Source organism: Trichomycterus rosablanca, chromosome 8 (assembly GCF_030014385.1).
Source record: "Trichomycterus rosablanca isolate fTriRos1 chromosome 8, fTriRos1.hap1, whole genome shotgun sequence".
In the NCBI taxonomy this organism is placed as follows: domain Eukaryota; kingdom Metazoa; phylum Chordata; class Actinopteri; order Siluriformes; family Trichomycteridae; genus Trichomycterus; species Trichomycterus rosablanca.
Genome location: NC_085995.1, coordinates 4,193,303 through 4,216,458, shown reverse-complemented (window position 1 = coordinate 4,216,458; position 23,156 = coordinate 4,193,303). Strand labels below are relative to the sequence as shown.

The following is a 23,156-nucleotide window of genomic DNA, read 5'->3' as shown; positions in this document are numbered from 1 at the left end:
TATAAAAGGATGGTGATTATAATGATTATTATGAAATAAAATGGTAGTGGAGGGAAACCCGGGCTGTAGTGCGTCAGTGTGACGGTGTGTGGTGGGCTGGTAGTTGATAGCAGTGAGTGGGTGTGATCCGCCATGTTGGTGTGAGTGTTACTGAGAACTACAGAGGCGGAGGATTAACAATAGTTATTATTCACCATTAGTGTAGTAATTACGTCCATTCTAATAATTAAGAATATCTGCTGAGTGCCGGTAGATTGTGCGGAGAAGGCGAGTCGGGATTAATCAGTACAGGGAGGGATGTTAGTCTCCCGGAGGCTCTAACGCAGGTTCCCCCGGTGTGAAGCTCAGCTCTCCCGGTACAACATGGACATACACCGCTTCAGCTCCCAGGTACGGTTGAGCAGCCGTTCTGTTTATGTTTTTTGGTGTTTGTACTTGTGCTGGGCTTTATAAACTGTCAGAGACCCAAAACGCTGCATTGTTTACCTCTTTTATAAAGACTGTGTAGCATTTAGCATGTAGCTAACGTTCATTCACAATAATAGAGTTAGCACAGATGCTAACAGTGCAGAGACAACTGTATAATCTCTGCCTGCTCCAGATAACGTAAGGTCACAGTGTACCGTACAGCTTACTGATTCCGCACACTTTTGTGCAGTACGACGATAGGAAAGCCTGACTTTTGGTCTTATATTTTGGGAGAGGATATGAGCTATAATTTATCTTTGATTTGATTAATTCTGAATAGTCAATTTAAAAATAAATACCAATGTTTACTGACTGCCTCGCTGTGCTGAACATTTAAAGTGTTAACAGTACTCCGTACATCGCAGGTTGACTGAATTATTGGAACGAATACTGTATTGCCATAAACTTTTACAAATGTAATTTTGCCCCACAAATGTCTATTGTGCGTTTTTTAAAGAGCTAGTGATTTAAATATTGTATACATCAGTATTAAAGTGATGAAGTTTGTGGTGAAGAAAGTTGATGTTACGTTCCAAGGATGCACATTCTGCCAGTTTCATTTAACTCATAACCAACTGTCATGAGTCGACGTTAAAGTGTAATTTAGAACACATATTAACAAGTATTTATGCTTTATTAAGTCAATAAAAACACAGTGTAACAAAGCAAACGTAGCAGTGATGTGGAACAAACAGTAGGATGAACTTAAACACAAACGAGCAAAACCAGATCATTCAGAATTAGTTTTATACAGTCAGTAAATAAAAGGTCATTACAGACACTAACTAAACCAATTTTAAGTTTTTTTTGTAAATGCAGTTGGTCTGATAACTTATTCTGATTATGAGCTTACGTTCAGAGATTTACCTTGTCACTGGAACATGATGCAAAGCCTCCACATCAAAACAAACCTTCAATACAGACCCATATGTGCAGAAATGATCGAGCAGTCATAGTCCATAATAATGCAAAACAGCATCACAGTTTCATTCGTAATAGTTAACTGGATCATTATTTTGATTACATAAATGCACAAAATTGTTTCGATTAAAAACTCACAATGCAGGTGTACACAGAGCTGTCACATGCACACTGAGGCTGGGTGAGAGTTTCTTACTCTGTACAGCTGGAGCCAAGCTTCACATTCACATGACATTTTTACCAACAGCATTAATTGAACAGTGACTTCTTTGAGAGTCAAGGGTTAAGTGGTTAACATCCCTATTATGTAAAGGTCGCAAGAGCTGGATCATACATGTGAAAGACAGGGGTGTCGGAGAGTAATTTCAAAGCAACTTCAGGTCTCATAATAAAACAGTGTAATGTAGAACAGTAAGATGAACTTAAACACTGATTAGAAGCATTTCAGCATTCACAATGCAGATTTTGACGGGTAGACAGTATCAAACAGTTCATTACAAGCGCTAATCATAACGGAATTAGGATGCAGTAGTTATATTAAAGCATTTCCAGACATCAAACTTGTGGTTATTATTTATACTGGAGCGTGATGCAAAATATCCACATTATTTCTGTAAAATATAATCAAATAGTCAACATATGCAGAGTTTAACATGCAGTCAGACACTAAACAGCTTCCAATTGGGTTTTAATTTTGTTCTTGATTTAAATAATATAAATGCATAAAAAGGTTTTTTGTGGTCGTATTAGAATGGCAGCTCTTTCTTTCACTGTGTTACAACACTTTGCCAAATTAAAGCAGCTCTGCCAAGAAGAGTGAGCCAGAATTCCACCACATGGATGTAAGAGACTTATTACAAGTTATCACAAATGTTTGATTGCAGTTGTTACTACCAAGGCTAGCACAGCCAGTTATTAGTTTATTTTTGGGACAGTTACTTTTTCAGATGGGGGATATAGGTTTTTAATAAATCTTCATCTTCAGTAAATGGAGTGATCGTTTAAAAGCTGCATTTTTACTTGTATCTTTACTTGTGTTGTTTTTATCTCATTCAAATGAGTCACTTTCATACATTAAAGCATTCAAACCAGGTAGAGTATCTTGTGTGATGTTATTTAGCTGGCTGATGATGCTAGAGGTGTCTTTGCTTATTCTGGTCCTATTAAACATGCTGAAACCACTCCATCCATTCATATATTCATTCTGTCCATCCACACAGTCATCAAGCTATCTGTTAATCCTGCTTATTGATCCATCCATCATTTTATCTGTTCATTAATCCCTGTATCCAATTATACATCTACTCACTCATCCATACATCCAGGTCATTAACACACCTACTCATTTCTCCATCCGTATATCCACTTTTCCATTTATCCATACAACCATTTCTACCTCCCTAATAAAGCAAGAACGCCGATGCATGAAATAAAAAAGACATCAGTTAATGTTTAGCTGTATCATCTCTGTTTCTTCACCCATCCACCCATCAATCATCTTTCTCAGTCCATTGATTAACGTATTCATCTATCAGTCTATTTATTTATCCTCCGCTATCTGGGATCCTCCGTTGGGATCTTCTCCATCCACTTATCCACCCAATCCATATTTTCATCCATCAAATCATCTGTCCATCAATTCTTCAATCTATCAATTTATTGATTAATCTACTTACAATTCTAATCATTGATTCATCAGTCTTTTTTTTATCCACCCACTAATTTATCTTGTCTTTTTTTACACGTTATGCAATCATCAATCTGTCCTTATTCATCCTGTTAGTCATCAGTCTATTCACCAATCCATCCGTCCATCCTTTTATTCATTCATCCACCTACTCATTGATGCATCCACCTATTCATCATTTGATCAGTAAGTAGACAGATCAAATGAATAGGCATGTGCTGTTCATACACTAAATTTATCTCTGAGTGTTAAAATGAGTATAAAAGCAGAAAGTGTAATTCGGTGTCCTCACTTCAATATTCTTCTGAATGTGAGACTCTTGAGGTTAAGAGTTATGACGTTATACTAGCTACTAATTGCCCAAAATGCCTCTGGAAGATAAATGTCTATAAGATGAAATGGATTTGTTCTACCTTAGAGTGTTTTAAGCACACGAAGCAGTTCCATTCAGCGCTAGTGATAAGTAGTATGACTCATCCTCTGGAGGGACCAGGCCAAACGCATTAGGTAGTCTTGCAGTGCTTTGTGGGTATTGGCTCAGCATAAGGATGTGAGAGGATGTGCATTCGATTTTTCTGCAAAACACAACTATATAGTGTTAACCCCAGGCTATTTGTATGTTTACTATTTAAATTCTATTAAACTCATTGCACAGCGGTGTCTGAAAGGTTACTGGATGCATCAGATCAAGTCTTTCACACCTACACCTGATTTAGCATGATGCTCTAAAGGAGGTGCAAAACACACATTCAGTACTGAATGGTTTTTATCTGATGTGGGTCTAGTATGCTTGACTGCTCAGGGATAGGGGAGGGTAATTTAGGTCAATAATACAGCTCAATCACTACACTTGTAATAAAAAATGATGCCCCTTGCAGCCCTGTGGGTGGGAGGAGGTGTGTGCTTGCCTTTCACCCTCATTGGGCCTGTGAGATTGTTGTGCAACAGGCAGAGGTCCCCAGAGTGCACTGTAATGTTAAAGACCCCCCACAAATAACTATGTACCACTGCTAAAATTCTAAAATTGTGATTTTACATTTTTTCTCTTTAGGTCAATGGGCATCAGATCACAGATGAGCCGATGGAAGAGGGAGAGTCCTGTACACACTTTGTAAGTAACACTGTGCGAGATGTTCATAATCATGTTTATTATCATGCTTGGATAAATCAATAGCCAGGACAACAGAACTAGCAAATTTTTTTAATAGTTTTTATTTGTATTTGCTTAGTGCACAAGTGTCTCAGTAAGCTTAATGTTGCATCACCAGCATTTGTTTTGTATTTTAGATGCCACTTAGTCTTTGGTTTATTAATTTAATGCAAGCATTTCTATTTCTAGTGGAGCTGCGGGTTTGAGAAATCCAGGTGACCACAACGTTTGTCCTTGCAAGCACTTTGATTTGCTTGATTTGGTTTGTAAATGTTAGTTTGGTTGTCCTGTTGCCCTGTCATAAAATCCCACCTGTTTTCTCTCAGTTTCTTCACTGACTGTGTCACATTTGCTTTGCTAATGTGTTAATAGTTGTTGGATTTCCTTCTGACATCCACCTGAGCAGTATTTACTGTACTACTGGGTGCCAAACAGCTCAACATTATACAAATAAAGAAGCACAGAGATGCTGAAGTTTAAAACATTTACACATAAGTGCTTGACAAACAACAATAAAAAAACAGGTAACAATCCAGCTGGTCATGTTTAGAGAAGCAGCTAACGTAAAGTGAAGTTTAAAGGTGGGAGCATCATGATATGGAGCAGCTTCTCTGCAAATGCTACTGAAGTATTATATGTCATCGAAGAAAACCTGAATAAAGCAAAAGTAGAGGAAAATACATCTTATCAGCCCAGAAACTAAATATGTTTCGACAAGGCTACAAGTCCAAACATAAAGCCAAAATAACTAAAAACTGGTTTCTACAAAAGGAGGTGAAGGTGCCCGCTATGCCTGATTTTTAAATTGTGACTATCAGGGGAAGCCTCGGGACTTGGGGACATTATTTTAAAGCTACATGTCAGTCTCTGTGTGTTTTTTACTGTCATTATTTATTTCGCTTGAATAGAGAGATTTGGCAAAGTACATTGTCATTTAAAGACAGTGATTGGGTAAAAAGTAAAGGGGGGCATAATTTGTCATGATGTGTTGTTGGTAACGGTGTGGAAATTAATTATGCACAACTTTGAATGTTTCTGGGGCTGATGTGTAGTATTTATACTCTGAGGTCTGCTTTTAACTTAAATATGAACTTTTCGCTTCTGACAATGGATTTTTGTGATCTTTTTAATTGACTGCATTAAGCTAACAAGGACTTTAATTTCTACTCAAATTGAAGTCTTTATTGGTGAGAAAAGTTTTTTAATGGTGTTTTGTGTTGCTACAGGATGAAGGGTCGTATAAGGAGATTCCCATCACTCATCATGTGAAGGAGGGCTGTGAGAAGGCCGACTCGTCCCAGTTCGAGCTGCTCAAAGTGCTGGGTCAGGGCTCTTTTGGGAAGGTATGCACTGAACCATAAATTATGGATTATTTTGTCCTCACTCATATATTCATGCTGACTGCAGTAACTGCTGTGAAGTCAGTTATATATTACTGTATTATAATAAAGTATAATTACTGACAGACTGTAATACACAGTAAAATATCCAGTAGGGAGTTTGCATGCTCTCCTTGTGTCCATGTGGGTTTTCTCTGGGTGCTCCGGTTTCCTCCCATAACTCCTAGACAAGCAGTCAGGTTAATTGGAGCTACTAAAATTGAGTCCTGAGCCCTGAGTGAGTGTGTATGTGTGTTTGCCCTGTGATGGACTGGCGACCTGTCTGGGGTGTTTCCTGCCTCTCGCTCAACTAATCAGACCCACTGTGACCCTGCTGGGATGAATGAATGAATATCCAGTGGATTCTGCATTCACATTTTTGGTTGTATAATTCAGCACTAAATATTTCCAAGATCTAAAATGAGTTCATTTAAGCTTAGTATGTTTTAATTTGATACAGAGCATTTCCCCCCAAAATAAAACAATAGAACTGATTGAAGTGTATAAATATTTTGATTATTATGTTAGAGTTAGTATCTATATTCTGTATCACCTGACATGGATCAGGTATCCAAAAGGAAAAATGGTCTCAGTGCATCAAACAGCAACTTGTATGTTGGTACTTGATGAATCATGACTGGTTCTGCTTCATTAATTAATCACGTCTGTTACTCTCGATCTCAGGTGTTCTTGGTACGGAAGTTAATCGGACCAGATACCGGTCAGCTTTATGCAATGAAAGTCCTGAAAAAGGCCTCGTTAAAAGGTGAGTCCTCAGCCAGACGGTGTTGTTTTGATGATCGGGTGTTAGAACTTATGTTGTGGTGATGTATGTCGTTTGATGGTGATTGACAGTGAGGGACCGGGTTCGTACCAAGATGGAGCGAGACATTCTGGTGGAAGTGAATCATCCCTTTATTGTAAAGTTGCACTATGGTAAGATCAGCATCACCTTTTTCATCTCTCTGTGTTTCTCTGGGCTCTTTCTGTGTTTAGTTTGCATGTTCTCCCCGGGTCTGTGTGGGTTTTTTCTGGGAGCTCCGGTTTCCTCCCACAGTCTAAAGACGTGCAGGTGAGGTGAATTGGAGATACTAAATTGTCTAAGACTGTGTTTGGCCATCTCCTTTCTTCAGACATAGCCAATCAAGCCTGTGTTGGCACCCAGTGGGCTGATAGCACCTGCTGAAATTCAGCGATTTCTCAGCGATTCTAGGCGAGCGTGATAACTTGCCTAAACTTCATAAATCATTTAAACATGGTGTTTGAGCTGGGGTGTTTTGCATCACTGTAGTTTATATATGTTCATGTAAATAACCTTAAACTCTGCACATTTGCAAGTTGTAAAAGTTTGTTGTTTTGCTCATGCAAATACCACTGTCGTGATAATCACCTGACTCCAGCTGCTCCAGCTTTGTAAAGAAAGTAATACGGTAAAAACTAAATGTTGATGAGACCTTTATGTTTTAAATTGTACATCTGATTATCTTATGATTGGTTTCTAAACTGAACTAAATGTGCTGGTTGTTTGCTGGTTTCCTGACACCATGTCAGTAAAAAAGGTGTTTAAGCCTTCGTACTGATCATTGATCATCAGGAATCATCAGCTTTTCTTTTTATCCCTTTCTCTTTCCTATATTTATTTAAGATTTAAGTGTCATGTTTGCTTCTCAGACGTGTGTGTTTGGTGTGTGTGTGTGTGTGTGTGTGTGTGTGTGTTTGATTAGTATGTGCTCCTCTGATATGTTGTGTTTTCTCTCACAGCGTTTCAGACAGAAGGGAAGCTCTATTTAATTTTGGATTTTCTCAGGGGTGGAGATGTATTTACTCGTTTATCCAAAGAGGTAAGAGTCCTGTTTCCTGTCATCCTGTCTTTAAATGTCTTTGATTAAACGTTAAACATTATTTTCAAATTAACACTTCACTTTATAAGTCGGATCGAACTTGAACTTCTTTTTTAAGTCCACTAGGTGGCGATTTATACACAGAAAGGGAGAAAAACTGAACACTTAGCCATCTGAAAAACCTAAATTGCTCCTAAAAGTTTGTACCAACCAAAATGTGTATCACCTTCAACGTGTTCCATTACTTTAATAGGGACTTCAGATTGTATAAGCTTTTACTTTAACGTACTTTTCACTACTATACTATACAACATGAAACACGGCTCATCAGTGGAGTAAAGCTGGCCTCATCAGCTGCACACATGCATCAATGTACAGTAGAAATAGGCCTGTTGAGAACCTCTGCTATAAACGGTTATCACTGGCCCGCTAGCTTCTGCTGATTGAACATCTAAGGACCCCCTACAGGGTGCTTTGCATGTGGTTTATAGCTCAGTGGTTAAGCAGACTTCTGACATCATGTAAGAAATTAGAAAGATAAAAACCCACAGCAAAACGATTCAGCCTGATGTTGTACAAGTTTAATTATTTTAATTGACTAAGACGGCTAAAAGTGCTGGGTGACAGATGAGAAATTAGTCTAGTTATAAAAGATAAGAATAAATATAAAGAATAAAGAATAAATATAACTTGAAAACTTGAAAACATACTGTTACTAAAAACCTAAATGTCTTGATTAATCAATAGGTAGTGATGTTAAATTATATGGGGAAATCTTTTAGATAGATAGATAGATGGATGGATGGATGGATGGATGGATGGATGGATGGATGGATGGATGGATGGATAGATAGATAGATAGATACTTTATCGCGAAGGAAATTATTGAACATATTATTATTATTATTGAACATATATTTGAAATTATATGGAGAAAATCATAATATATTTGCCATAATAATATGAAGTATAAGTAAAATTTGCTTATTTATTTACATGAATAACATTTTTATTTTATACTCATGCAACTTGATTACTGAAATAAATACTCATATTCAGCCACTGTGGCATTTAAAGATTATTTTTACCTGGTTCACGTCTGCACTGTGTGGATCTCTATAACATGTCTGTGTGTATTGTGTTCATGCTACTGTTATGGACTCGTCTTGTTGTATTTGATGGTTTTTGGTGAAGGATGAGAGAGTAAATCTGTTTAGTTCTTACTAGGTTATGTTTACAGAGGAGGATGTGAAATTCTACCTTGCAGAGCTGGCCCTCGCACTGGATCACCTTCACAACCTAGGCATTGTTTACAGAGACCTGAAGCCTGAAAAGTAATGCATCCCCTTCCTCTGTTCCATATTTCATCTCTTTCTTTTATCTGTAGATCTTTCTCTTTCTGTTACATGTGACTAACAGCAGTCTAACACCCTCAGCACACCAGATACTTTCTGTTTTTGTTGCTTTGCAAAGTGGCCACGGTCAGGCTGAGATGGCTAGATTTTAAGCAAAATGCTCTGCCACTGTGTTTCATTTAGCAGTTTAGCTTTAACTGAGAATTTTGGCCAAATCATCTTGTAATTTGGGAGTTCAGCTGTCTGGAAATGAACTTGTTGGACCCAAAGTTTGCAACTAGCTTTTAACAATCTAAGTCAGCCTCCCAAACACGTCGCTAGATGTTTACTGAACATTTTGCTGTGTGCTTGGGTGAATTGTATTTTATTCCATTAAAATTCTATTAAAATGTATAAAAACTAAACTATAAACTAAATTTGATTCTGCCCTATTAAGACTTGCCTGTCCTTTTACCAGAATTCCTCACAATTTTCTTCACACTTGAACTTGTTTGGGATAAATCTTGGTCTGTTTTCTAAACAGATCAAATAAACTTTGTGATTTCTATAGTTAAATAACTTGCTGTTAACATTGTTTACATTGACTTGGAAAATAATCAATTTATTATGTGATTATTATTTACTGCCATCATTTTGATGTTGAGACCGCTAAATCTTTACATAATACATTCCTTTGGCCTTAAATATTTATAAAAGAACATAATATGTATAAAACCATCTCTCTTTCTGTCTCTATTTTGTCTTATAATAATTAACATACAGATTATTGTGACTGTTCTAAATTCTGTCATATTTATATGTCTGTGTTTTTTGTTGTTTTTATTGCTCCATATTTGTGTGTATCTGTATTGGAGAATCTGATTTTAATTTTCAGCATTTTGCTTGATGAAGCTGGACATATCAAGTTAACAGGTACGTTCTTTTTCGACGGTAACACATTTAATACTGATTTAAAGGTTTTAAACGTAGTGTGTTCATGACCTACTGATGTGTTGTTGACGATGTTGCAGACTTTGGGCTCAGTAAAGAGTCAGTAGACCAGGACAGAAAAGCTTATTCATTCTGTGGCACTGTGGAGTATATGGCCCCTGAGGTGGTCAACAGGAAAGGACACACGCAGAGTGCTGACTGGTGGTCTCTTGGTGTTCTGATGGTAGGAACTGCATACATGCTAAAATTTCTGTGTGTTTGTTTTTCCAATATGTGGACACTTCACCAACATACACTCATGCTGAACTAGAACGCCTGGCTCACAGCTGCCATGTCATATTTTGCCAAAGGTGTTTGATGGGGTTGATGTCGAGACTGTGGTTCCTCCACATCAAACCAGTGAAATTGTGTTTTTATGGACCTTGCTGTGTGTACAGTAACAGAACTATGCTGCAACAAAATGCTGTTATTCACACATTTAAAGGTTATTTGATGTTGCACATGTTAGCAGTGGGTGTGGCTGAAATAGCTGAATTTATTAAAACTGTGGTGTCCACATACATATCATATGATTTTTTTTGTTTGTTTAGGTACACCTATTTTGTTCATACAGTCATTGTGCAATTATTAAAATGAACCTACCACACAGATGCACTTTGTCAGGTTGTAATTTGGGAGTTCATTCTGAATTTGCAGCTCAGTGAATGCGGATTAATGTCTGGAAATGAATTTGTGGGCACCAAAGTTTATTATGTTGTAAGTTTAATCAAACAACCGGCTTCTAATAATCAAAGTCAGCCTCCCAACACGTCGCTACATTTTTACTGAACATTTTGTTGTCTGATTGGGTAATTTTGTGTGACAGCTTAGCTAGTACACTGAAACAATTGAACCGAAAGCCCCAAATACTTGTGTGACAACGTATAGGAATACCAAAAACTATGGAAAAAATTGTAACCAAGAGAAAGTAGAAACACTTCTCAAATTCTTGAAAAAAAATTGGTCTTAAAGAAGGAATATGAAAAACATACTAAAACAGTGCTTAACAAGTGCTATAGACATGTAGAGATATATACTGTAGAAATTACCTACCCTTTCCTGTCGTGAATATTAACCATTGTGTAAATGCAGTGTAAAACATCTAAATAAATAAATAAACTGTAACAATTGACTTAATTTATATCAAATTGTGTAGGTATACCCATCGTGTACATAAATTCATTGTGCCTACCATACAGATGCACTTTGTCATTGATCCCATTTATCAATAGAAAGGTGCTCCCATAGCACCCCACTTAGCAAACTTTGTAAAGCATTGTTTCTCTTTTTTCCTCAGTATGAAATGCTAACAGGTACGTTACCATTCCAAGGGAGAGACCGAAATGAGACCATGAACATGATTCTCAAGTGAGTGGAACTTCACTCACTTAAAAAGGCTGCAATAGTTTTATTACTGTGCTAATTAAATTATCGTTGTCTTTATATTCTTGTCCAGAGCGAAGTTGGGAATGCCCCAGTTTTTAAGTTCTGAAGCACAGAGTCTGTTACGAATGCTGTTCAAAAGAAACCCAGCCAATCGTTTAGGTGAGCACCACATCTACTGCAGCTTCCAGCATGATGACCACAATGTCAGGAGCCTTTTTCAGTGCTGATATTTCTGTCTTGTTCAGGAGCAGGTCCTGATGGAGTCGAGGAGATCAAACGGCATGTCTTCTTCTCCACCATCGACTGGAACGTGAGTTTCCTAATGGAGATGTTTATGCGCTTTTTAGCTGAAGGTATGTGGACACCACTGCTAATGTTGAGTTAAGGCCTTTCAGCTAGACTCATTGCTAATAGGAGTTTTAAATCAGTGATATAAATTCAATGCCCTAATTTTGTGACAGCAGTTTAGGGAAGTCCCATTTCTGTTCCAGCAGGACTTTGCCTCGTACACAGTGTAAAGAGATAAAGAATTAGTTTATTAATTTTGGTGTGGAGAAACTTCAGTGGTCTGAACAGAGCCTTAGCCTTGACCACACTGAACACATTTGGGATGAATCAGAACATTGATTGCCAGACAGGCCTTTTCATCCAACATGTGCGCCTGATTCTAAATGCTCTTTTGACCAAATTGACAGAATTCCCATGGGCACACTCCAAATTCTTGCAAAATGCCTTTTTAGAAGAAAGGAGGCTGTATAAGCTGCGATGGGCGGCATGGTGGCTCAGTGGTTAGCACTGTCACGTCACAGCCAGAAGGTCCTGGGTTTGATCCCCAGGTGGGGTGGTCCGGATCCTTTCTGTGTGGTTTGCATGTTCTCCCCCTGTCTGTAACATACTATGTCCAAAAACATACAAGTGAGGTGAAATGGAGATACAAAATTGTCCATGATTTGTGTTTGATATAACCTTGTGAATCTGTAAGTCAGAAGGGTGTCGCAGGTACAGTACACCTCAGTATAAACCCTGTCTCTGGTGCTGTCAGTGCAGGTCTACGTGTGTTTGTATAGCAGTTGCATTTTTTTGTGTACAGAAACTGTACCGGTGTGAACTGCAGCCTCCATTCAAACCAGCTACAGGAAAACCAGACGACACATTCTGCTTTGACCCAGAGTTCACCGCCAAAACGCCAAAAGGTACGCGTTATTAAATCTCTGTATTTACACTGCTATACTGATTGAAGTACCAGGGCGGCACGGTGGCTAAGTGGGTAGCACTGTCGCCTCACAGCAAGAAGGTCCTGGGTTCGATCCCCAGGTGGGGCGGTCCGGGTCCTTTCTGTGCGGAGTTTGCATGTTCTCCCCGTGTCTGCGTGGGTTTCCTCCGGGTGCTCTGGTTTCCTCCCACAGTCCAAAAACATGCAGCCAGGCTAATTGAAGACACTAAATTGTCCTATAGGTACCAAGCCGCTAGGATGCATAAACCAGTGCACTGTAGTGCCGGTCCCAAGCCCGGATAAATAAGGAGGGTTGTGTCAGAAAGGGCATCTGGCATAAAAAAACTGTGCCCGCGACCCCTACTGGGACCAGCCGAGGAAATAGATAGAGACTGATTGAAGTACCAGAGAAATTGTCATACTGGTCAAACAGGTCTGTAAGTCGTAGTTGAAATTTTACACTAAATTCCTCCTGGTATCTCTGGCAAATTGTATTCGCATCAGAAGTTTTGCGAGAGTTCTAACAGAGTTCTGATGCATTATATTTGGGAAGCAGGGTACATGATACAGCTCTGTGTGGGAACCTAACACTGGTAGGTGATAAGAAGTTCTGGGGTTGTGCAAGCGGCTACAGATTTACAATCGGGGACTGGAAATGTCTAGATTGGTAGATAAAAGAAGTAAAAAAAAGAATCAACTGTCTATAATTTTTTGGCTTTGCACTGTGAAAGGCCAACACAGCAAAGCAGTTGTGCTACTGGTTACAGACTCAGTTTTTTGGACACATGTACATTATGAACAATGACGACATTGTTTAATCTCAGCATTAGATCGATGTAATTTTGTATCCAGAATTTCCAAAAACCTGTGATGGGGGATTAATAGCTTAAACCTCTCTAATTATCTAAACCGTTCATTTTGATGCAGTACCTGAGACAGAATCGTGCACCTTACATAGTCTGTACTCGGTGTTATCCTATATGCTTCTGATTCACGTTCTCTTCACTACAGACTCTCCTGGAATTCCTGCCAGTGCTAACGCTCACCAGCTCTTTAAAGGGTTCAGCTTCGTAGCTCCTGTCTCACTGGAGGAGAACAAGATCTCCTCTCTGTCTGACATCCTCCCTATTGTACAGGTACACACAATAAAGTAAGATCAAATATAAATGTCATATTAACGCTTGCTGAAATTCATTTAAAATGGAAATAATAATAAAATACACAACACAAGTACATTTCACAAGAATACAGAATTACTTGGTATTTTTTGGATCATATTACATACCATTTTACACGTGGTAGCCTAGTGGGTAGAGCTTTGGGCTATCATTAGGAAGACTGTCGGTTCAAATAAAGGCTGTGTGTGATTGCTTCATGAACACCCCCTCTTTGTATAAACACCCCCACAGATGCACAGTGAATCGACACTATTCTCTGACGTTTACGAGGTGAAAGAGACCATCGGTGTGGGTTCCTATTCCATATGCAAGCGCTGCATTCACGCAGTCTCAGCTATGGAGTTTGCAGTAAAGGTGAGAGATGCTACACTACAATAAAACCTTTATAAAACAAAAATCTTCCTGTTGTTCTGCAATCTTGCTGTAGATATTTGTGTTGTGTTACGATATAAAGGTTTGGCTGTATCACTCACCTCAGCCAGAAGTGTTTTTGAACTTTTTTTGTGGCCCCTAATACGAACCTTTCCCAAATTTTCTCTCACATTATTACAGATTATTGACAAAAGTAAGCGAGACCCCTCTGAGGAGATTGAGATCCTGATGCGGTACGGGCAGCACCCGAATATCATCACACTAAAGGATGTGAGTGTCAAACCCAACATCACTTCTAAAGGTCTCATCGTGTAGATCTGTGTGTACATCACAGACTGACTGACTGACTGTGTGTGTGTGTGGTAAGGTGTACGATGAGGGGAGGTTCGTGTACCTGGTGACGGAGCTGATGAAGGGAGGTGAACTGCTGGATAAGATCCTCAGACAGAAGTTTTTCTCCGAGCGGGAGGCCAGCGCTGTACTTTACACCATCACAAAAACTGTCGACTACCTGCACTGCCAGGGGGTATGATGGTCTTCTATTTTTACCTTTGTGCCTATTGTCTCATCCTGATCAGGCTTGTGGTGGGTCCGGAGCAACCTGAAATCACTGTAAGCAAAGCAGAGACATTCCAACACGTATCCACACATTTTCTTACTCGCTCACTCTGGAACAAATTAAAGCAGTCAGTTAGTAAACCGTCTTTGTTTTTTGGGATGTTGAGGAAAAAATAAGCCCCACATTTATCATGAGGCATGAACATGAACAACTTCTCACAGATAGTGACAAGAGGTGGTGGACTGATCATTCTGTGTGGTGATTCGATATGCTATTAATTATTTTTCATGCATTTCAACTTATTTGCTCACTGAATAATGTACTTGTGCTGACAGAATGTGATAGAACACACTTTTTTCCTCACAAAATATTTTAAACCGGAGCCTGGGTGGAGCTGTAGTAAATTACTACTGCTGGGATTCACGGTTTGAGTCCTCAGCTATGCTATCGGCTGAAAAAGAATCTACATACAGACACGAATGATGATGGATTGGCGTCCTGTACTCCTGTCCTGTAATTTTTCTTGCTGTGTCACCTGGTGATTTTGGGAAGACTGGACTCACAACGATTTTTCTGTGAATCCTACATTATACATTTTTACTTTTAAATATATACACCGATAAGGCATAACATTATGACCTTCCTAATATTGTGTTGGTCCCCCTTTTGCTGCCCCATACGCAACAAACTGTGATGCTCTGTGTATTCTGACACCTTTCTATCAGAACCAGCATGAACTTCATCAGCAATTTGAGCTACAGTGGCTCGTCCGTTAGATTGGACCTCCCATGACCCTGTCACCGGTTTACCACAGTTTTTTCATTGGACCACTTTTGATAGATACTGACCACTGCAGACCGGGAACACCCCACAAGAGCTGCAGTTTTGGAGATGCTCGGACCCAGTCGTCTAGCCATCACAATTTGGCCCTCGTCAAACTCGCTCAGATCCTCACGCTCGCCCATTTTTCCTGCTTCTAACATCAACTATGAGGATAAAATGTTCACTTTCTGCCTAATATACCCCCCCGACAGGTGCTGTGATGAAGAGATAATCAGTGTTATTCACTTCACCTGTCAGTGCTCATAATGTTATGCCTAGTTTGTTAAAACTGTTTGTTACCTGCAGACAATTAAAATACGTAGAATGTGTGGTTTTTGTGGACTTTTTTTCTCCTAACCTTTTCCTTATCGTGAGGAAAAATAAGGTTTATTTTAATCTGCATCACTAATCTGGTGTCCTCAGGTGGTTCACAGGGACCTGAAGCCCAGCAACATTCTGTACATGGACGACTCGGGGAACCCTGACTCCATCAGAATCTGTGACTTTGGCTTCGCCAAACAGTTAAGAGGGGGAAACGGCTTGTTGCTTACACCCTGCTACACTGCGAACTTTGTAGCACCCGAGGTGAGAGATTTACATCAATTATTTTTCACATCGGATCACCGACACTGTGGTACCAGCTGGAGCATTTTAATAATCCTGAATAATTCTGTGTTTGCAGGTTTTGATGCGGCAGGGTTACGATGCAGCGTGTGATATCTGGAGTTTGGGGGTTCTTCTTTATACCATGCTGGCTGGGTAAGTGGCTACTGGGTTCCTTTAATAGACATAGATTTTAAAGGCTGTATTTATTTTGTTATTATATCATTATTTAGGATCTTTTTAACGGTCCAGGGGTCTTTTGTCAAGTCTTGTTTAAAAGTACATTTTCAATTACTGCCTCTTTCACCCCCCTTTTCTTCTGGCTTTATAGGTACACCCCCTTTGTGCACGGTCCTAACGACACCCCCGAGGAGATTCTGTCACGAATCGGCAGTGGCAAATTTTCTCTCAGTGGAGGCAACTGGGACACCATCTCAGATTCCTCAAAGGTAACAGTATTCTTATTTTGCTAATTAATTAACTCGTAACCCTCAGTGCCCACCCCCTGAATCATCTGTGAACTATACGATTTAATTCAATATATGATTATTCATTCGTAATTATACGTACTTCGTGACAATGTGTCTTTATTATTTTTATGAAGCAGTAATATCTATTTAGTGCACATTTGCTACAGCCGACACTGTTCTGGATAGCTTTACACTAGATTTTGGAACATGACTGTAGGAATTCATTTTTATTATGTGAGCAAGAATAAGGATGTGTACTAATATTGAGCAATATTGGTTTCTTGGATGAGTTTGCTTAACTGACTCATTGAAAAGCTGGAATCAAATGCTAATAATCACCAGGATCTTAACAGTGACCTATTGTACAGTTTGTCTAGGATGATTGTATAGCTCTACAATTGGTTTTACACCTGTTAGCAATACTGTGACTAACATTGCAAAGCTAAATGATTAGAAAAGGTGTTTATATGCTTTTAAACATGTAATGTATGATAAATCTCGTTTTTTCTGCAGGATCTTCTTTCTCACATGCTTCACGTGGATCCTAATCAGCGCTATTCAGCCGAGCAGGTACTGAAACACTCATGGATTGCCTGCAGGGACCAGCTACCCCACTATCAGCTCACCCGGCATGACGCGCCTCACCTGGTTAAGGTAACGCTCCCAAAATCTCCGATTTTACACTTTCTTATCTTTGATTTTTATCTTTAAATAATTAATTGAATGTTAACCAGCATGTTTTGTTATTAATGGATGTCCCACTCGTTCTGCCTTACATTTGAAATGTAAATTTAAAACATTTCTCTCAGCTTTTTGTAATAAAAATGGTTTTATGGAAACAAACAAAACACTTTACCTTAAGTAGGGTTTCTCTAGACAGGGGGTGAGTTTGGTTCAAGTTTATATTTTCCGATTGTTTATATTCCTAAATATTACTTGTTTTTTACTTTTATGCAAATGTTCAATTAAAAATAATTTCACTTAATTTACACGATATGTGATTTACATCTGATCTTTGTTTTTTGTCATTTGTAGGAATAGTTGTTTTTTTTTACTATTTTATATAAATCCTGGAGACTAAACATGATTTACAATCTAATTTCAGGTTGTAAAAGATTGTAAACCAGACTGTTTAATATTTTGACTTCACTTTGGTTCGTGTTCATTAAATAATAAATTAAATAAATAAAAGGGTGGTGCGGTGGGTAGCACTGTCGCCTCACAGCAAGAAGGTCCTGGGTTCGATCCCCAGGTGGGGCGGTCCGGGTCCTTTCTGTGTGGAGTTTGCATGTTCTCCAGGAGCTCCGGTTTCCTCCCACAGTCCTTGCAAGTGAGGTGAATCGAAGATACAAAATTGTTCATGACTGTGTTTGATATTAAACTTGATGGGTGACTACCGTTTCTGTCACTAATGTAACCAGAGTGTGTAAAACATGACGTTAAAATCCTAATAAATAAATAAATAAATAAAAGATATGAGCTGAAAATTTTCTCATTAAAATTAAAACAAAAACTTAACAGCAAATGTGAAATCTTCTGATTGATTTTTATTAGAACCAAAGTTGCTTATTAAGGAAAGAATAATAACAGACAAATATTTACTAAATACAAACAATTGTTTTAATGAAATTAAAGGGGAGAAAAAAAAAACAGAAATAATGTTTATTAAATAATTTAACAAAACAAAATAATTTTTTTCTTAGGTTTGTTGCACTGATTTGACGTTTTAAATATTAACAAATTAGTTGCATACACATTTTATGAAACATATTTTTAAAGTAATTTTAAAGTAATATTTTTAAAGTAAAAGTTTTAACTTGAAAAAATGAATCTGTAGTATTCTTACACTTTGGTGAGATTAAAAATGTGAGATTAAAGATGTGAGACTGCTGTTTTCAGGGAGCGATGGCTGCTACGTACTCGGCGCTGAACCATAAGACGTGTCAACCGGTGCTGGAACCAGTCGCAGCTTCCAGTTTGGCTCAGCGCAGGAGCATGAAGAAGTTAACTTCCACTGACATGTTGTGAACAAACCTGTCCTCACTTCTTTACTGTGTTCCTCTCCTCATCTTCCCCTTCTGTCTATTTATTAGTTTCCTCCTCTTCCCTCCCCACCCCCTTCTCCATCACTGGGCGTTCAACCCGCCTCCCGCTTGCTGTGATTGGACCTCAGACTGCACATGAATGAGGCCCGAGCCCTCATTGCTGAATTTAAACCCAGAACACTGCAGTTGTGGATGTTTTTGTTGGTTTTTTTCTTAGTATGCAAATATTGTGTCTTATCTCCATCGTTCTTCAGTTTGCCCAAATCAGCACCAGCACCTATTCAATCCTCGTTCACTGTGACTGGCCGACCGGAAGCTGCTTTAAGTAAACTGTGCACGGTTCTAATTTCCTCGCTGTTCCTCCTGCACCCCCTTCCTTCTCTATCTATGATTTGAGAATTCATTCAGATTCATCAGATCTCAGAGCAGTAAGGCTGCAGGACGGTAGATTCCAGACTCACTGTCTCCGTATGGAGATTTCTTCACTCCGACCTTAAATTCACACTGGATGTTTCTCCCAGATAACCCCGAATTTACACCAGCAGTGACACGGGCGTCGTCCTTATTTTCACTTCAAGCATTTACTGTCATATGCAAACATTAGACACCCACGGTCAAAGTTAAAATAAGTCAGCACATACTCTACATCATAAAAGCTACATATTGCATTTCTCTGCAAATTCTAGTGCACAATTTCTATGCATGTTATTTAAAAAAAATAATTAAACAAAAGTACAAAATACTAAATGTGCCATTACTTTTACACATCCCACATTCAATGTGTTATTTTCCAGTATGTCCAGTGTTGTGCATTAGAATGTGCAGAAGTTCCCTGTAGAGGATGTATTTGCTTATTTTTTACTTAAAATCATTCAAACATGGAATTTATTCAGATTTGTCTGAACCGTTGCTGTATTTTCCCCCCCAAAACAAACAAAATAACATTAAGATGCCTTAATTGTTTTGGGGTTAAGTCAATCCTCCACCGTAGCCTTTTGTATAGTCAGGTTTTTACAATGATCACCAGAAGCATTTAAGGTGGTAATGGCACAGTGGTTAAGGTACTGGACTAGTAATCGCAAGGTTGCCAGTTCAGGCCCCACGACTGCCAAGTTGCCGCTGTGGTTCCCCTGAGGTAGAACCTTAGCCCTCAATTGCTCACATTTTATTCAGTCATAGATGTAATTTGCTTTAGATAAAAATGTGTGGTAAATGTAAAAGCAGCTTAAAAACAAGTGGTACCAGATAAGGTCTTTGGTTGTAGTCCATCCACCTCAGGCAGGGTTCAGAGATAATTTGTAAAGAGCAGTCAGGTTGATTCAGTTCCTACCAAATCAACTCATCTAGTACTAACAACCAAGTCTCGCTTAAGGTCACTCATGTAAACATTAACTGAAGGTCCTGATCAGTGTCTCAATGATTTCTTCCACTGTGCTGCTGCCATGTGAGTGGAGGATTGTACGGTTAAATAAATAAGCAGGTGTTACAGCTGAGACCAGTACAGCACAGCCACATAGATGCCGAGGACCTGGGTTCGATATTATATCGTTGTATTTTTTTTTTTTTTTTTTTTTTTAAAGCAAGATTATTATACCATATGAATATACATCATTCCATCTCTAGTACGATCTGTTGGCAGATACTAAGCATTAGCAAAAATGCAGACCTGCTATAGATTTGAATCATGTCGTTTTGCTTAATGAGTCTTCACTTGTACATTTTTGGCTGCTGGTGTGATTTAAAGGGGTTAAAATTGAGACCGAGTTGTACCAGCATTTTGAAAACACATCCGGTGTGAATTTGAATCAGAATTCCAGTGTGTACATTTCAGCATCAGACAGCTTCTAAGATCCACCCTACCTGATCCTCCCTGTTATATCAAACATATTTAAGCACATTTGCACTGAAGCTTAGCAGATTGTTGCTTTTGCTCAAATGGTTTTGTTCATTTCTCAGCCTGATTCCATTTTTTATGAAATGAAGTTTTGTGTCGAATGAAACATAAGCTAAAGCTGAAAAAGTAAAAAAAAAAAAAAAAATTGAATGAATGTGGACCAGTAGAGAGTGTTGCAAGCTGCTTGGATGTTTGGAACAAGTATTATTAAAATAAAGGACAGCACCGCAAAGACTTATGGGATTTGGGGAAGGGAGAAAACCTCGTGTCCCAAACGAAGACAGATTCTATATAAATATATCGAAATTTCCATAAATATCTCTTCAAAAGACATTGTGGAAATTGTATCATATTGTATTTATTTCATTTAATTTTTAAAATTCTATTTTTCTTTTAGGTTCTGTATATATTGGCATTAAAGATCATGAATGACACTCCTTTGTTCTGCTTTGTATTATTTATTAGAGTTGGATTTAATTAAAATAAAAAAAACCTTAATGTTTTATTTACCTATATTGCAGCTATGCATACAGCTATCATAGTGCATAAAGGTCACCAGCGCTCTGCTGAATCAATAACTGCAGAGTTCCAAACTTCCTCTGGCATTAACAGTATAAAAACTGCACCGGGAGCTTCATGGCCGAGCAGCTTCATACAAGCCTTACATCACTAATCTCAATGACAAGTGACCGAGGAAGTGGTGTAAAGCATGCCACCACTGGACTGTAGAGCAGTGAAAACGTGTGCTGTGGAGCAATGGATTGTGCTTCTGAATCTGGCAGTCTGATGGACCAGTAACTGTGGGGAACAGTTTGGGGAAGACCCTTTTTTAATCCAGCATGACTGTGCCCTAGTGCACAAATCCATAAATAAATAGTTGGGTGAGTTTGGCACAGGGCCCTAACCTCCACCCCAGCAAACACCTTTGGGATGTACTGGAACAGAGATTGCGAGTCGAGGTTCTTGATGAATGGGGAAAAATTCCCACAAACACATTCAACAATGTTGTCGAGAGCTGTTATAGCTGCTGACGGGGCACCAGCTCCATATTAATGCCTATGAAGTTAGAATGGGATGTCATAAATGTTCCTGTAGGTGCAATTTTTAGGTGCCCCAGTCGCTTTACCCCGGTCAGGGTCGTGGTAGGTCCTGTTCTCACCGGAAACAATGGGTTGAATGCAGGGCTCTAATTCTTCGCATCCGAAGCCCTGGTGAGCACCTCTAGATGGCAGTGTTTCCTCAGGCATGGTCTGTAAATGTGAGTCAAAAGCTTCTGTTCTCCTGTAACAAGGATCATTTTGGATTCTAAAATACTAAATTCATGCACAGACATCATGTAGAGACAACTATTCATCCCCTGATCTCTATTCAAATGTCAAACAGAAAAATCCCAAAATGTTGGTCAGTCCACTACTACGTATGAATTGAGTATATACTGTGATGATGGCCTTGGATCTAATCATAAGGAAGCACTGATCTTCACAGGGATCTGGTCCAAATATCAGACCTGTCACAGTTTTTACTCCGGGTGACCTTCCTTACGCAACCCTACTGGTTGGCACGGTGGCTGAGTGGGTAGCACTGTCGCCTCACAGCAAGATGGTCCTGAGTTCGATCCCCAGGTGGGGCGGTCCGGGTCCTTTCTGTGTGGAGTTTGCATGTTCTTCCCGTGTCCGTGTGGGTTTTCTCCGGGAGCTCCGGTTTCCTCCCACAGTCCAAAGACATGCAAGCGAGGTGAATTGGAGACGCTAAATTGTCCATGACTGTGTTTGATATTACCTTGTGAACTGATGAATCTTGTGTAATGAGTAACTACCGTTCCTGTCATGAATGTAACCAAAGTGTAAAATGTGACATTAAAATCCTAATAAACAAACAAACGCAACCCTACCATTTTTATCCAGACTTGAGATCAGCACTCTATCTATTTCCTCGGCTGCTCCCGTCAGGGGTCGCCGGCGGATTGAGATCCGCATTATTGATTTGGCACAGTTTTTACGCCGGATGCCCTTCCTGACACAACCCTCCCTATTTATCCGGGCTTGGGACCGGCACTACAATGCACTGGTTTATGCATCCTAGTGGCCGGGTACCTATAGGACAATTCAGTGTCTTCAATTAGCCTGGCTGCATGTTTTTGAACTGTGAAAGGAAACTGGAGCACCCGAAGGAAACCCACGCAGACATGGGGAGAACATGCAAACTCGGCACAGAAAGGACCCGGACCGCCCCACCTGGGGATCGAACCCAGTACCTTCTTTCTGTGAGGCGACAGTGCTACCCACTTAACCACCGTGCCACCCCACTTGGGATCAGCACTGAGAGTGCAAAAACAAGTGCACCTTCCAATGTCTAGGCTAAGTTGAAACCCCACCCCAGCTGTTAGACAATTATGCCCATACAGATGCCAGACTGGCCAATATAGAAACTAAAAATACTCTAATGGCCAAATATATGTGGACACCTTACCATGAGCCTTTTAGACAGCCCATTTTTAGACCATGGGCATTGATATGGAGTTCTGACTACAACAGCCACCACTCTTCTGGGAATGCTTTCCACAAGGGTGTTAATGGGAATTTCATTTAGTCAAAAAACATTGTCATTGATGTTTTAGGAAGTGGGTAGCACTGTTGCATCACCAGAAGAAGGTCCTGGGTTCGCTTCCCAGGTGAAGCAGTCCTGGTCCTTTCTTTGTGGAGCACCAAAGTGCCTTTCTGTACAACTACACCTGCTTGTTACACCTTCTGAGTTAGCACTGCCAGGATGATTAGTCACCCCTGTCCAGAATGGCAAGGACGACAGGATGGCAGGATAAACAGTAGTGTTAATTACATGTCATCA

At 39.3% G+C, this 23,156-nt stretch overlaps 1 protein-coding gene across 1 annotated transcript; it reads left to right on the top strand.

Annotated features, from left to right (window-relative positions):
• Positions 1-139: 139 nt before the first annotated feature.
• On the top strand, positions 140-20,746 carry rps6kal (ribosomal protein S6 kinase a, like). Its single transcript, XM_063000388.1, has 22 exons — positions 140-390; positions 4,128-4,187; positions 5,453-5,569; positions 6,290-6,371; positions 6,461-6,541; positions 7,367-7,446; positions 8,674-8,780; positions 9,676-9,713; positions 9,812-9,954; positions 11,068-11,138; positions 11,227-11,315; positions 11,402-11,466; positions 12,247-12,349; positions 13,381-13,505; positions 13,779-13,901; positions 14,100-14,189; positions 14,287-14,445; positions 15,724-15,885; positions 15,983-16,059; positions 16,235-16,352; positions 16,887-17,027; positions 18,273-20,746. The coding sequence occupies exons 1-22, from the start codon at positions 364-366 to the stop codon at positions 18,399-18,401; spliced, it is 2,187 nt and encodes a 728-aa protein (XP_062856458.1). The 5' UTR covers positions 140-363; the 3' UTR covers positions 18,402-20,746.
• Positions 20,747-23,156: the final 2,410 nt, after the last annotated feature.